This window comes from Protopterus annectens, chromosome 3.part0, assembly GCF_019279795.1.
Source record: "Protopterus annectens isolate FY-2018-M chromosome 3.part0, PAN1.0, whole genome shotgun sequence".
Taxonomy (NCBI): Eukaryota; Metazoa; Chordata; order Ceratodontiformes; family Protopteridae; genus Protopterus; species Protopterus annectens.
In genome coordinates, this window is record NC_056731.1 from 590,235,258 (window position 1) to 590,249,067 (window position 13,810).

The window sequence follows — 13,810 nt, forward strand, 5'->3', positions numbered from 1 at the left end:
AAGCATAAATCCACCCCATTTGTTTGTACATTTTTGTGTGTATTTCTTCCCCATGCACACTGCCATTCTATATCTGTTCTTCTCATATTTTACTCTTCCCTTCCCATCATCCTACTCTCTCCTGACATATAAAATGAGTATCCTATTGCCATAAAAAGTGTTTTATCTCTTTACCACCTGCTCATTCTTTTCTGTCTGCTACATTCTCCCATTTCCTTATTTACTATACTCCCCTTTCCTTACCTTTCCTTAGACCAAATGGTGCCAATTGACAGCCCACTACATCATAGATGGACATACTGCACTATAGCTATTTGCCATGTAAGCCTTTCTGATGCTCTGATACATCATGCACCACCTCATACTAACTGCTGCTCTTTTGCTATGGCAGCCTTATGCAGTTCACGCTGGTCAGTACATGCCTGTTGTCTATTTATTTATTGATCTGCTTGGCAGTGTCCAGCTTGTGCTTTTTTTGTCCAGCTCTGATTTATGCAGTGGAGCACAGCTGTGTTCAGTCATGCAGTGTGCCCTCATGTGATTATTCCAGTATGTTTTATACTGCAGTGTACTGTCATTATGTTGCATAACCCTTGCTCAGTCATGCACTCCATCTTCATGAAAAAAAATCTACCTGCAGCTTATTTGTTTGAAAATCTCAGCATAAGTTTAAGAGGCAAAATAGCTGAATCTAATCATGCACCATATATAAGGAAAACAAACTTAAAGTTGTGGATTTTGTAGGGAAATGTATCAAGTCCACATCAAGTATGCTTTTAAAATAATTTACAGATCAGTTGTATACACTTGTTAACTGTTATCCTAACATCCCTTCCAAAGTTACTTATATTTTTAAATTCTGGGTACCGAGATCTTCTTAACTGCCTACTTACCTGGGAAATCCTTGAAACAGTTATCTTACTTAAGAAACGTATATAACATGTCTTGGTCTTAATTTTTTTTTTTAATTTATTTTTTCATTCTTCAATCTGGCAACAATACCATTTAAATTAAAATGTAAAACTAAAACATCATAATGGAAATTGCATTACAATCAAGTCCTTTATCTTTGTCCACACTGAATGCATTACTGTTTTATTGCCTACTTTAATTCAACCATGTAAAATATTTTAGTCTGAAAGACAAAAAAATGCACTGTGTGACTCTCAGAAAGCTGATATACCAAGCAAGCTTTTGAGACATGACAGCATGTTGCATCCTGTTGTAATTTTATGAGGAACAGCACAGTCTTTACTTTTTGTATAGTTAATGACAACAGCAACACGCCCTTTGTGGTATGCTGAAGCGGGGGGGGGGGGGGGGTTGCAGAAAATAGAAATGTTATAATCATTTGGTGTGTCAACTAAATATTACATTAGATTTTGTTGGTAAAATCTTCAATAAATAACTGAAGTACTATGCATTTATTCTAAAGACATTCATAAGTATTGAAATGTTATCATAAATGTAAAAACAAATATTCAAAGACTTAAAGACAATATGGCTGTAAACCTTAGAGATATATGCATAACTTTGTGTGGAAAGAGTTTATCAAGTTTAAACAAGTTTATTTATTGTCAAGATAGACTAGTTGTGTAAGAACTTACCATAACCTTAGATGTCCTTCTCTTCCATGTTGCAGTATTTATAACTCTGGGGAGGTTGCTGCCTGCAGCACTGGACATCCGGCCAGTATACCAAAGTCTTAGGATCAGGGGTGCATGTGACGTTGCATGTCAAAGCCATAAACCAACGTTGGCTATAAATGTGACGTCTGTATGTACACACTTCAGAAATGACTGCTGCATACAGTAGTACCCCTGGGAAGCAAGAAAAGGAAGCTTTTCAGACCCACATATGCTACCAGGCCAGAAGGAACCTAACAGAAGTATGTGCCTGTTGGTGTGCCCATTTGGATGGAGAAAAGGTACGGAAATGCCACTCCAGATAAATAAATAGAATAAGAGGCGATAGGAGGGGGGACTGAATAATGCAACATGGAAGAGAAGGACATCTAAGGTTATTGTAAGTTCTTACACAACTATTCTATGTCCTTCTATTCTAATGTTGCAGTATTCATAACTGTAGGGAGAGTACCAAAGCTTTAGGTTTGAGCCTGGGAGGTAGGTTGAGGGGTCTGGTCTATGATACCCTGTAAAATTGACCTAGCAAACCCAGTTCTAGCTCTAGAGATCAAATCCAGCTTGTAGTGCTTAGTAATGGTATGGACTGAGGGCCAGGTGGCCGCTTCCAGCATGGAAGCATAGTCCACCCCCCTAAAAAAAGGCTGCTAAAAAAGCAGCTGCCCTAGTAGAATGAGCTCTCACATTGGCAGTTAAATCTCTTCCACAAAAGGAATAACAAGCAAGAGGTAACTTTTGTAATCCATGACAATACAGTCTGTTTAGAAACTGCCTTCCCCATGGTCCTTGGGTGAATGGAGACAGACAACTGGTCAGACTTTCTAATGGATTTGGTCTTGTCCAGGTAATACGTACATTGTCTATGACCACTAAGGAATGTAGGGTTCTTTCAGAGGAATTTTGAGGTTGAGGGAAGAAAACATGAAAATTAGTGGTCTGATTCAAGGACAGCTCATTAACCACTTTAGGCATGAAGGAAGGGTTAGTCCTGACGGAGACCCTGTCCTTATGGAAGATTAGGTAAGGAGGGTAGCCATCAGGGCTTGAATTTCTGAGACCCTCCTGGCAGATGTGAGGGGTACCAGCAGAACTGTTTTCCAAGTACATAGCTTCAGTGATGCCGAGTGAGCTGGTTCAAATGGAGGTCAGGTGAGTTTTTTCAAGCACAAAATTCAGGTCCCATGAAGGAGGTATCAGTTTACAAGGGGGTCTGATATGGAGAACCCCTCTTAAGAATAGTTTTACCTCTAATCTGGATGCCAAAGGAGGTACCAAGGGAAGACAGCCAGAAATGGCTGACAACTGTACCTTAACAGAAGTGTCAGTCAGTCCTGAATGTAGAAGCTCACACAACTAAGAAAGAACCATGGGTACTGGAATAAGAAAAGGGTCCTGTTTTTCTTTTGACACCACCTGGAGAATCTTTTCCATTCTGACAAATAATTTCTCCTGGTACTAAATTTCCTGGTCTCCTGCAGAACCTTGAGTACGTCCTCTGAATATAAGCATCTGAAGGGGATCAGAACTCTATCATCCACAGAGTGAGTCTGAGGTTGAGCACTTGAGGGTGTATGAGAGACCCCCTGTCTTGTGTGAGTAGGTCAAAATGGTGGGGTAACCTGTAGTGATTGCCATTGGCTAGTAGGTGAAGAAGGGGAAACCAATGCTGTCTTGGCCAAAAGGGAGTCACCAGTAGGATTTTTGGTTTGTCCCTCTGAATCTTCAGGAAGAAATTTTGAATCAGTGTGAAAGGGGGAAAGGCATAAAGATATATCCCCAACCAAAAAAAGAGAAGGCATCTACCTTCCAAGCCTGTGGATGTGGATCCCTTGTGCAAAAAAGAGGCATCTGCTTATTCTGGGAGGAGGGAAACAGACCTGCCTGAGGAATACCCCACTTGTGAATAAGATCCAAAAACACCTCCCTGTGAAGCATCCATTCATAGGAGGGTGCAGAGGTTCTGCTGAGAGTGTCTGCCATCACATTCTCTATGGAAGGAAAGTACACTGCTTGCAGATGAATGTGTAGTTTTGCTGCCAGGGACCAAAGTTGAATTGCCAAGCTGCAGAGCGGGTAGTACCTTGCCCCCCCCGCGCTTGTTGATATACCACAGGACAGTCATATTGTCTGTAACTACTTTCATGGTACCTGGTAGAAGGATTTGGTGAAATGTTTGCAATGCTGGAAGAAGGGCCCTCATCTCTTTGATATTGATGTAGTCCCTTTACCTGAGGGAGGACCATTTTCCCTGAACTTTGTTTTGTTTGTTGTGGATTTGCAAAACTGCTCCCCAACCCAGGTCTGAAGCATCTGTGAAGATTTGTTGTAAGGGTGGGGGAATCTGCAAAGGTATACCCTAATTGAGGGGGATGGCTGCAATCCACCATTCCAGTTCTTTTTTCAGGCATGGAAGGAGAGGTAGGGAAATATCCAGAGGGTGGGAATGTTAGTTCTGCCAACTCTTCAGCACCCATTGGAACTTCCTCATATGCAGCCTTACCAGGGGAAGCATGTTGTGGCCTAGGAATCTCAGGAATTCCCTGGCAGATAAGGGTTGGAGACAGAGAAGTATTTGAAGGTAATGGGTAATGGTTTCTACCTTCTAGCAAGGAATGAAGGCTACCATCTGGTCTGTTTTTATCCTGCAACCTAAGAAAACCAGGTCTTGGGTGGGTATCAGGTGAGGCTTTTCCTGCTTCAAAGTGAACCCTAGGTTTTCCAGGGTTTTGGACACCATGTATAGGTGATGGTGAAGGGTGTGGCTGTCCTGGTGAAGTATCAAGAGGTTGTCCAGGTATGGGTATATTTGAATGCCCTGCATTCTGCAGTGGGTGATAACTGGAGCTAGGCACTTTGTGAATACTCTGGGGGCTGAGGAGTGCTCAAATGGCAATGCAGAAAATTGAAAATTCAGGGAACCTACTGAAAAGTGTAGGAATTTCCTGTAGCTGGGGTGAATGGGAAAATGAAGGTAGGCATCCTTCGGATCCAGGGATACCATGAAAGCTTGGTAGGGGATGAGAGGTAGAAGGTGGTGCAAGGTGAGTATTTTGAAGGTAGGTAACCTGAGGACTAGATTGAGGACTGACAAATCTAGAATAGGTCTCCAAGGGCCATCTTTTCTTGTGACCAAAAACATCCTGGAGTAAAAACCCTTGTTTGTCTGGGCTAGAGGTACTCTTTCTATGGTGCCCTGAGCTAGGAGCTGATCCAGGATTGGGAGAAAAAGATGAAGCTGAGTTGGAGGGGGTTAGGGTATCCCCTGAAAAGGAGGAAGTGTCCACCAAGTCATAAAGTATCCTTTTTGAATGATGGAAAGAACCCAAGCCTCTGAAGTAATTTTCCTCCAGGAGGGTAGGGAAAGGGTGAGGCAGAGGGTCAGGGGAATGGAGGTGGGTAATGGGTTTGAGTCACAGTGGAGGGGCTCTGTCTGGGTCAGGCTGCCTCCAAAAAGAAGTGGGAGTGGAAGAAGAAGATGGTCTAGGAGTGGAGTGTTTCCTAGATTGTCTCCGTCCCTTAGCCTGTGGGGTAGTAGGCTGACATGACTACTGCCTAACAAAGGTGGTCCTTTGAGGATAATTCCTATGGTACCTAGGAATAGGGGAGACTACCAAATGTTTTAAATTTTGTAACTCCTTGCCCTTTTCCTGTAGGGATTTAAGGAACTCTGCAGAAGCTGCACTAAAAAGAGCCATGGACATCCATGGGAAGGGGCTGCAGCCTCACCCAGGAATATCTTCTCAGGACAGAACCTGAGGCTGTGGATGTGAAAGATGCCTCTACCACATCATAACTGCACTTAATGGAGTGCCTGGTCACCTAGGAGGAGGCAGAGAGAAGAGCAGAGAGTTGTGACTTAGCAAGAGAGTCTGACACATCTGGTATAAGTGCAGAAGCTTTTTATAGGGTATCTAAAACAAACCTAGCCATGTGTGTTTGATATTTTAGGGCTCTGATGGCTAGAGTGGAGGAAGTACAGACTTTCCTCCATAGCCTAGTCATAAATCTGCTGGCCTTGTCTGTGGGAAAAAGAGAGACTGAAGGCAGCTGTCTGGATGATTTATCTGATGACACTGCTATGATGGCAGGGTCTTCAAGTGGGGTTCCTGAACAAGAATTGTATATACTGAAGAACTTTATAAAACCTATCTGGACATTTGGAAGCTGGGGGCTGGGAATCAGGTACCTGGGATTCAGCCAGAAAGGCATCATAAAAGGCTGGGTGCAGGGGAGAGACTGCAGATGGGGAGGGCTGGCCCATCTACAGTAATTCAAAGTATCTCTTTTTAGTTTCTGAAACATCTGAGGCCTGCCATTTGAAGTGTTCTCTCATAAGAGAAATGGTGTCCCCAAAGGAGAATTCTTCCTCTGGAGATTCATCACTAATAGTGTCCTCCTCCTTAGGGGTAATGAAGTTCTTGGGGGATTCAGTATGGGAACAATAAGTAAGTGATTCATCAGAGGAAGAGTTCATCCTCTGAAAACTCTAAGGAATGCAGAGGTGTAGGGGCTGTTTGTGGCACCTGAGACTGGAGGGCCTGGAAGGCTCTGAAAAGATTTCATGAAAAAGCTTCCCATCCAGGAGCTGGTTATGCTTCTCTATGTTTTAATTTCTGTTTCCTCTTTAGAGGAGTAGAAGGATGCATTGGTTTAGAAGCAGACACCTGGGAGGATGGAAAGGCAGGAGTAGGCCCCTCTGACACCATGAGCCATGGCTTCCCCTCGCCATCAGGAGCTGATGGCTGATTAACCTCAGCAGACATACTCTGTGTTATCACCAAACTGGATTTCACCATGGTTCCCAGTTCTAGGTGTGAAACAGATGTCCGATGGGACCCTGGGCTAACATCTGCCTCGAGAGTCTCACCAGACTCCTGAGGTGCAGCATGGGCATCAGGCCTAACTTTCTTGGCCTTCTTCCTAGGTGGCTCGTCGGTGGTACCTACCTCACCCTCCATGCCTAATGCCAAATGCCAGAGTCTGGTTTTCTAAGTAACGTTTTAAGGCAGCCTGATGGCTGCATAGTGTTTTCGTTACAAAAGACTTGCAGATGTAGCAAGATGTATGGTCTTGGCCCTCACCTATACAGAATAAGCACTTATCATGCGTGTCCTTATGTGGAATTTGTCTTCCACGAGCACACTTCCCCTTCCTAGTTGGCCTGTACATTTGAAAAGCTATAAAAAAGGTAACAAAAAACCCAGAAGGGTACTTATCTGTATCAGACGGCCGAAACAAATGAGCAAACTGATTCCCAAAGCTGGCGATCAGAGGCCTGTAGATCACTGCGGCAGAAAAGTTCTGAATTGGGTACGTGCAGATGTCACTTTTATAGCTGATGTCAGTTTATGGTTCTGACATGCCATGTTGCATGCACCTCTGATCCTAAGACTTTGGTATACTGGCCAGATGGCCAGTGCTGCAGGCAGCAACCTCCCCACAGTTATGAATACTGCAACATGAGAATAGAAGGACATCTATATTTATAGTATTCTGTACTAACTTCTTGTGCACTATATTTATAGTATAATAGTATATTTTTCAGCATTGATATTGCAATTGTTTAAATGGTGAAAAACAGAGATTTAGAAAGTGGCATATAAGAATATTTATTTTATTTATTTATTTATTTTACATTTGTTGACCGGGTTAGTCCAACTGGATACATATCCATTTTCAGTGGAGACCCGGGGAGAAAAGCTCCAAAGCACAGAGGTACATAAAAAATATAAAATATAAAAATATAAAAATATAGTGACATAAGCTAGGAAATTGAGACAGGCAACATTAAAAATACAAAAATATAACAGTAGGTAAAAAGAAAAATTCAATTAGTGATATAAGTTAGTAAAGATGAGTAATTAGGGCTTAATAGTGGACCCTTAAGTTAAGGGCTGGATGGAGGCCTATGTAGGCCGGGTTGAGTTGGGAGCCTGAGCTATTAGTCTGGATTAGAGCATGGACATAGCCATTGAGATTTTAATAGAGTTCGAAGTTGTATTTTGAATTGGTGGAGAGTGGGTATAAGTCTAAGGTTGTTGGGGAGAGCATTCCAGTTTTGCCAATGGAATTGTACAGTGCATCACCACCGAGTTAGTAGATTTAATAGTTAATACTTGAATACTTTTGGATGACCTTAGGGATGTTAGATTAGAGTAGGGGGTAAGTATATTGTTCAGTGAGGGAGTTTTTTCAGGGTGTTTTATGATTTTGAATGCCTCTGTAAGTTGGTTAAATTTGAGGATGTTGGGCAATTCTAGCCATCCCAGTGTTTTTAGATTTAGGCAGTGATGGGTGCGGTAGGGTAGTCCGGTAATGAATCTAGCTATGTGGTTATAGGTAGTGGATAGTTTATTAAGCTCTTTCTTGTGAAGGAAGGAGAATATTGGGGAGGCATAGAGGAGTGTGGGTAGGAGGTGGGTGCGGCAATGGTTAGTTTGGTGTGGGGGTTAAAATTTCTTTATTTTATACATGGACCCAAGTTTCTTGTTAAGTGATTTAATGGCCTGGTTTACATGGATGTGAATCTCAGTTTGTGGTCAATTGTCACCCAAAGCAGTTTAGTGTGGGTGACAGGATAAATTTTGGTACCGTTATTAGAGGACACAATGAAGGTTGAGGTGGGGGTATGGGGAGGTTCCGTGCCATAAGAAGTCGCTGGGGCAGGGTAGAATAGGAGCAATTTGGTTTTAGTTGGATTAAGTAGGAGTTTTAGATCTGAGAACCATTTTTCGACAATAGAAAAGCAGTTTTGGGTTGTGACTTGGAGTTTGGTGAGAGAGTCGTCCGAGCAGATAAGAGTGGAGTCATCTGCATATTGTATGCAGGTGGCTTTGGGGAGGATAGAGTGTAGACCATTAATAAAGACGGAGAAAAGAAGGGGACCGAGAATAGATCCTTGGGGGACACCGATGTTCGTGGGGAGTAGGTCTGAAATCTTGTTTTGCCACTGTACCCTGTTTTCTGCCTGTGAGGTATGCATTAAACCAATTTATGGTAGTTTTGCTAAGATTAAAAGTTTCCAATGTATGGAGCAGCTGGTTGTGGTTGACCATATCAAGGCTTCGATAGGTCTAGAAAGAGCGCAGAGGAAATTAGTTTGTTATTCCGGTTGAGGTTAATTGAATCAACAAAGGAGAGGAGAGCCGTGGTTGTGCTATGATGGGGGCGGAAACCGTGTTGGGTGTTGGACAGGAGGTTATTTTGTGTGAGGTGGGTGATGAGTTGCTTGTGAATGCAGCGTTCCAAAATTTTAGATAGGCGGGAGAGAATGGCTATGGGTCTATAGTTTGTTGTGGCAGTGGATAACCCTCCTTTGTGGAGAGGAATGATATACGAGATTTTCCAGATTGAGGGAATAGAGGCTTCAGCAATTGACTGGTTGATTAAGATTGATACAGGGTAGGCTATGGCATCAGAAGCTATTTGTAAGTATTTGGCTGGAAGTAAGTCAGCCGCTAGGGTGGTTGGTTTAAGTTTTTTTAGGAGGGTACGAATGTAGTAGGTGGAGGTGGGTTTTAAATTAAAGGCAGTTTGAGTGGGGTAGGTAGTTGGGGTGGGAGCCACAGGGGTGAAGTGAGCTGACTAGCAAGGGACTGGATGGTCTCAGTAAAAAGGAATTAAAGGTGTTAGCTATTTCACTGGGATTTTTGTCCATGAGTGATTCTGGTGTGGGGGTAGTGGATTTGCCTGGATGGAGGAGGTGATTGAAACTTGCCCAGAATTTTTTGGGATTATTTTGATATTTGTCTTGTAGGTGACAGAAATATTGTTTTTTGTCAGACATAACAGCAGCTTTGGTTGAGTTTCTAAGCTGAAGAAACTTGATGCGATCTAGAGGGGTTTTAGTGGTTCTCCATTTGTTCCAGGCCTGGTCTCTGAGTTTAATTTTAGTTTTAGAATCATTAGTTAGCCAAGGTGCAATCGTTCCTTAGTTCTAATGAGTCGCTTGGGGTGATAGTCAAGTATTGTAAGGAACGTGTCATTAAAGTATGACACCCTCTGATCTAAGGGTAGAGTTTTTAGGATGGACCAGTTACAAGACGGAGGTCAGCAAGGAATTGATCAGGGACAAAATTCTTGCTGTTTCTGACTAATCTGGTGAGGGGTTTGTAGTTGTGCATTTGTTTTAATAATAAAAGTGATAAGGTGGTCACTAAGGTCGTTAGGGAGGGTCCCTGAGGTATAGTTGGAAGGATTCTTGTTAGTAAGGATCCAGTCTATGATGCTCTCCTTTGTTGGGCATTTCCAATTCTAGTGACGGAATGAATATGTTGGAAAAATCCATGTAAGTTAATGAGGAGTGGTTTGAGTTGGGTGGAGTAGAGACCAGTCCATGTTAACATCTCCTAAAATAATCGTTTCCTGCGGATAGAAGGTGGAAAGCCAACTCAGAGTTTGTTCAAGGGATTCGGAATTGTTGCCTGGAGGGAGATATATGACTAGGAGATTAATACTTTTTTGGTTGTTTAGGGATAGCTTCAGGGCAAGTAATTCCTGGTTATGGACTTTTGGAGGTTGGAGTGGATTCCTAATGATATTCAAGGAGTTCTTGAACATGACTGCTATTCCACCGCCTTTTTTAGTGGTTCTGTCGGCTCTGAGGATGTTATACCCAGGTGGGATGACTTCCTCATCCTTAGTGCTAGGTTTGAGCCAAGTTTCTGAGGTTGCTTCACCAGAATATTATAGCACTCAGTTAAGCCATTGTTAACCCCAATTCTGTTACTCTTGTCTTGAGTACAATGCAATTGTTGACCATTCCTTTACATCACCTACCAGCTTGCCCATGCATCGCTGCTGATCAATGCCTTCTGAACACTTGTGATGAATGCTCATCTTACAGGCTTTGCATCGAAGTCCATGTTTTGAATTTGTTCCTGTCAATGCCAGCAACACATAAAAAAGTTAGAAACTAATAGTATCAACATGCTGCAATTCTTCAGCTTTTATCAGTACTTTAAGCATAACACTTCTGCGCAGTTATGTTTATAGTGTTATGGTTTTACAAAAAAAAGTCAAAGTTAGAAAAACTGCATATGAACAGGAATTAATCCACTATTTTGAATTCAAGTTGAAATATATTTTTCAGTTACATTTGTACAGCACCAGCTTAGAATACCATGTTATTAAAAGAGAAACAAAAGTTTACAAATGCATATGGTATGCAAACAATTGCAGTAAAGACTCTAAAATTTGAAGCATTTGGAGTCATAGCACAAAGCAAATATAGCACATAGTCCATATCCTGTATGCTTGTTACTGTATAGAATGCCACCTTCTGGCACAGGGAGGTACTTTTTATGGTCATTATTAATGATGGCAAAATGTAACCTGCCAAACATTTTCATTATGGTTATGGATTATTTGCCTTTACTTATCCAAACAGCAACGTCACACAAAAACAATACAAGGAAACTAAAGAAAAAAAAAAAAAAGGAGAGAGAAAAGAAACTATGGATGCATAAAAAAAGTAAAACAAAATAAATCAAAATAGACAGAGAGAGAGAGAGAAAGACAGAGAGAGACAAAGAATGAAAAAATTAAAGTATGCAGACAGAAAGATTAATACAGAATGTACTAAATGATAAATGCTTCGGTAAACACTGTTGTAGTTACAATGGAGCATGTATAAATACCATGCTAACTGAAAAAAAAAAACATTGGTGCACACACATACCCACACATTTATATAGCTAGATAGATACACACACACACACACACACACACACACACACACACACACACACACACACACATATATATATATATACATATATATATATATATATATATATATATATATACACACACACACAAGCAAGGAGAGTGTGTTGAGCAGATGGAAAGAGTACTTTGAGGGGTTGATGAATGAAGAGAATGAGAGGGAGAGAAGGTTGGATGATGTGTGGATACTGAATCATGAAGTGCAGTTGATTAGCAAGGAGGAAGTAAGGATAGCTATGAAGAGGATGAAGAACAGAAAGGCTGTTGGTCCTGATGACATACCTGTGGAAGCATGGAGGTGTTTAGGTGAAATGGCAGTGGAGTTTTTAACTAGATTGTTTAATGAAATCTTGGAAAGTGAGAGGATGCCTGAGGAATGGAGAAAAAGTGTTTTGGTACCAATTTTTAAGAATAAGGGTGATGTGCAGAGCTGTAGTAACTACAGAGGGATTAAACTGATCAGTCACAGCTTGAAGTTATGGGAAAGAGTAGTGGAAGCTAGGTTAAGAAGGGAGGTGATGATTAGTGATCAGCAGTATGGTTTCATGCCAGGAAAGAGCACTATAGATGCGATGTTTGCTCTGAGAGTGTTGATGGAGAAATACAGAGATGGTCAGAAGGAGTTGCATTGTGTCTTTGTGGATTTAGAGAAAGCATATGACAGGGTGCCTAGAGAGGAGTTGTGGTATTGTATGAGGAAGTCGGGAGTGTCAGAGAAGTATGCAAGAGTGGTACAGGATATGTACGAGGGTAGTGTGACTGCGGTGAGGTCTGTGGAGGGAGTGACAGATGCATTTAAGGTGGAGGTGGGATTACATCAAGGATCAGCTCGGAGCCCTTTCTTATTTGCAATGGTGATGGACAGGTTGACAGATGAGATCAGACAGGAGTCCCCGTGGACTATGATGTTTGCAGATGACATTGTGATCTGTAGTGAGAGTAGGGAACAGGTGGAGGAGACCCTGGAGAGGTGGAGATATGCTCTAGAGAGAAGAGGAATGAAGGTCAGCAGGACTAAGACAGAATATAAGTGTGTGAATGAGAGGGAAGATAGAGGAATGGTGAGGATGCAGGGAGTTGAGGTGGCAAAGGTGAATGAGTTTAAGTACTTGGGATCAACAGTTCAGCGTAATGGTGAGTGTGGAAGAGAGGTGAAGAAGAGAGTACAGGCAGGATGGAGTGGGTGGAGAAGAGTGTCAGGAGTGATTTGTGACAGACTAGTACCAGTAAGAGTGAAAGGGAAGGTCTACAAGAGGGTAGTGAGACCAGCTATGTTATATGGGTTGGAGACAGTGGCATTGACAAAAAGGCAGAAGTCAGAGCTTGACGTGGCAGAGTTGAAGATGTTAAGATTTCCACTGGGTGTGACGAGGATGGACAGCATTAGGAATAAGTATATTAGAGGGTCAGCCCAGGCTGGAAGGTTTGGAGACAAAGCCAGAGAGGCAAGATTATGTTGGTTTGAACATGTGCTGAGGAGGGATGCAGAGTATATTGGGAAAAAGATGCTAAGGATGAAGCTGCCAGGTAACAGGAAAAGAGGAAGGCCTAAGATAAGGTTTATGGATGTGGTGAGAGAGGACATGCAGGTGGTTGGTGTGACAGAGCAAGATGCAGAGGACAGGAAGAAATGGAAACAGTTGATCTGCTGTGGCGACCCGTAACGGGAGCAGCCGAAAGAAGAAGAAGATATATATATGCATAGTGAGAGAGATAGGTATACATACATATATATATATATATATATATATATACACACACACACACATATAAATGTATATGAGCCTAATCTCTCATTGAAACCACTAAATGTTGATGCACAAATAAGTGACACCAAATCACCGAAATGTATGAACATCAATTCACAAAAAATCAAAAAAAGATGCAAAAAAATAATATATGAACTCTACAATCACACTGCAGTGAGAAAACAGTATAGCTCCCAATCCCCATTGTGCTGCAGTCACATAGTGAGAAAGATAATGGGGGTGATTCAATAAACCCTACACTGAGGGATTCTCCATGTAGGAATAGTATAGCAGCCCAATCATGGAATATGGCCACTAAGCGATCCAGGAAACCGGGCTAGGGGTGTGCACAAGCATGCAGACACTGTACAAACATGGAGGTGTGCACAGAATACAAATCACTTCATCTGCTGGTGAAAAACATGCAAATGAGGTGATTTTCTGATTCAGGAAGTAGAAAGGCATCTGTACAGGTGCTGTGTCAGCAAGAAAAATGTACACAGTTACAAACCAGACTATAAAATTTAAACAGGTGCTGTAACAGTCCAAATAAAAGGTTGTATATGTCACAGTAGCCATGCAAACAGCCATTGTGTGGAAAAGATGATGCAGTATATGAAAAAATTATTTTTTTAACACATATGCCACATTTAAGTGATGTGCAGCGATGTGCAAACATGTTATTTTGCAAAT

General features: G+C 41.9%; 1 protein-coding gene across 2 annotated transcripts in view; it reads right to left on the bottom strand.

Annotated features, from left to right (window-relative positions):
* Positions 1–13,810, bottom strand: part of STAC (SH3 and cysteine rich domain) — a 1,460,498-nt gene that overhangs the window by 672,955 nt on the left and 773,733 nt on the right. For both annotated transcript variants that reach the window (XM_044064992.1, XM_044064993.1), the window contains exon 4: positions 10,422–10,522. In XM_044064992.1, the coding sequence (XP_043920927.1) occupies positions 10,422–10,522 (101 nt within the window). The remainder of the gene's footprint in view (positions 1–10,421; positions 10,523–13,810) is intronic.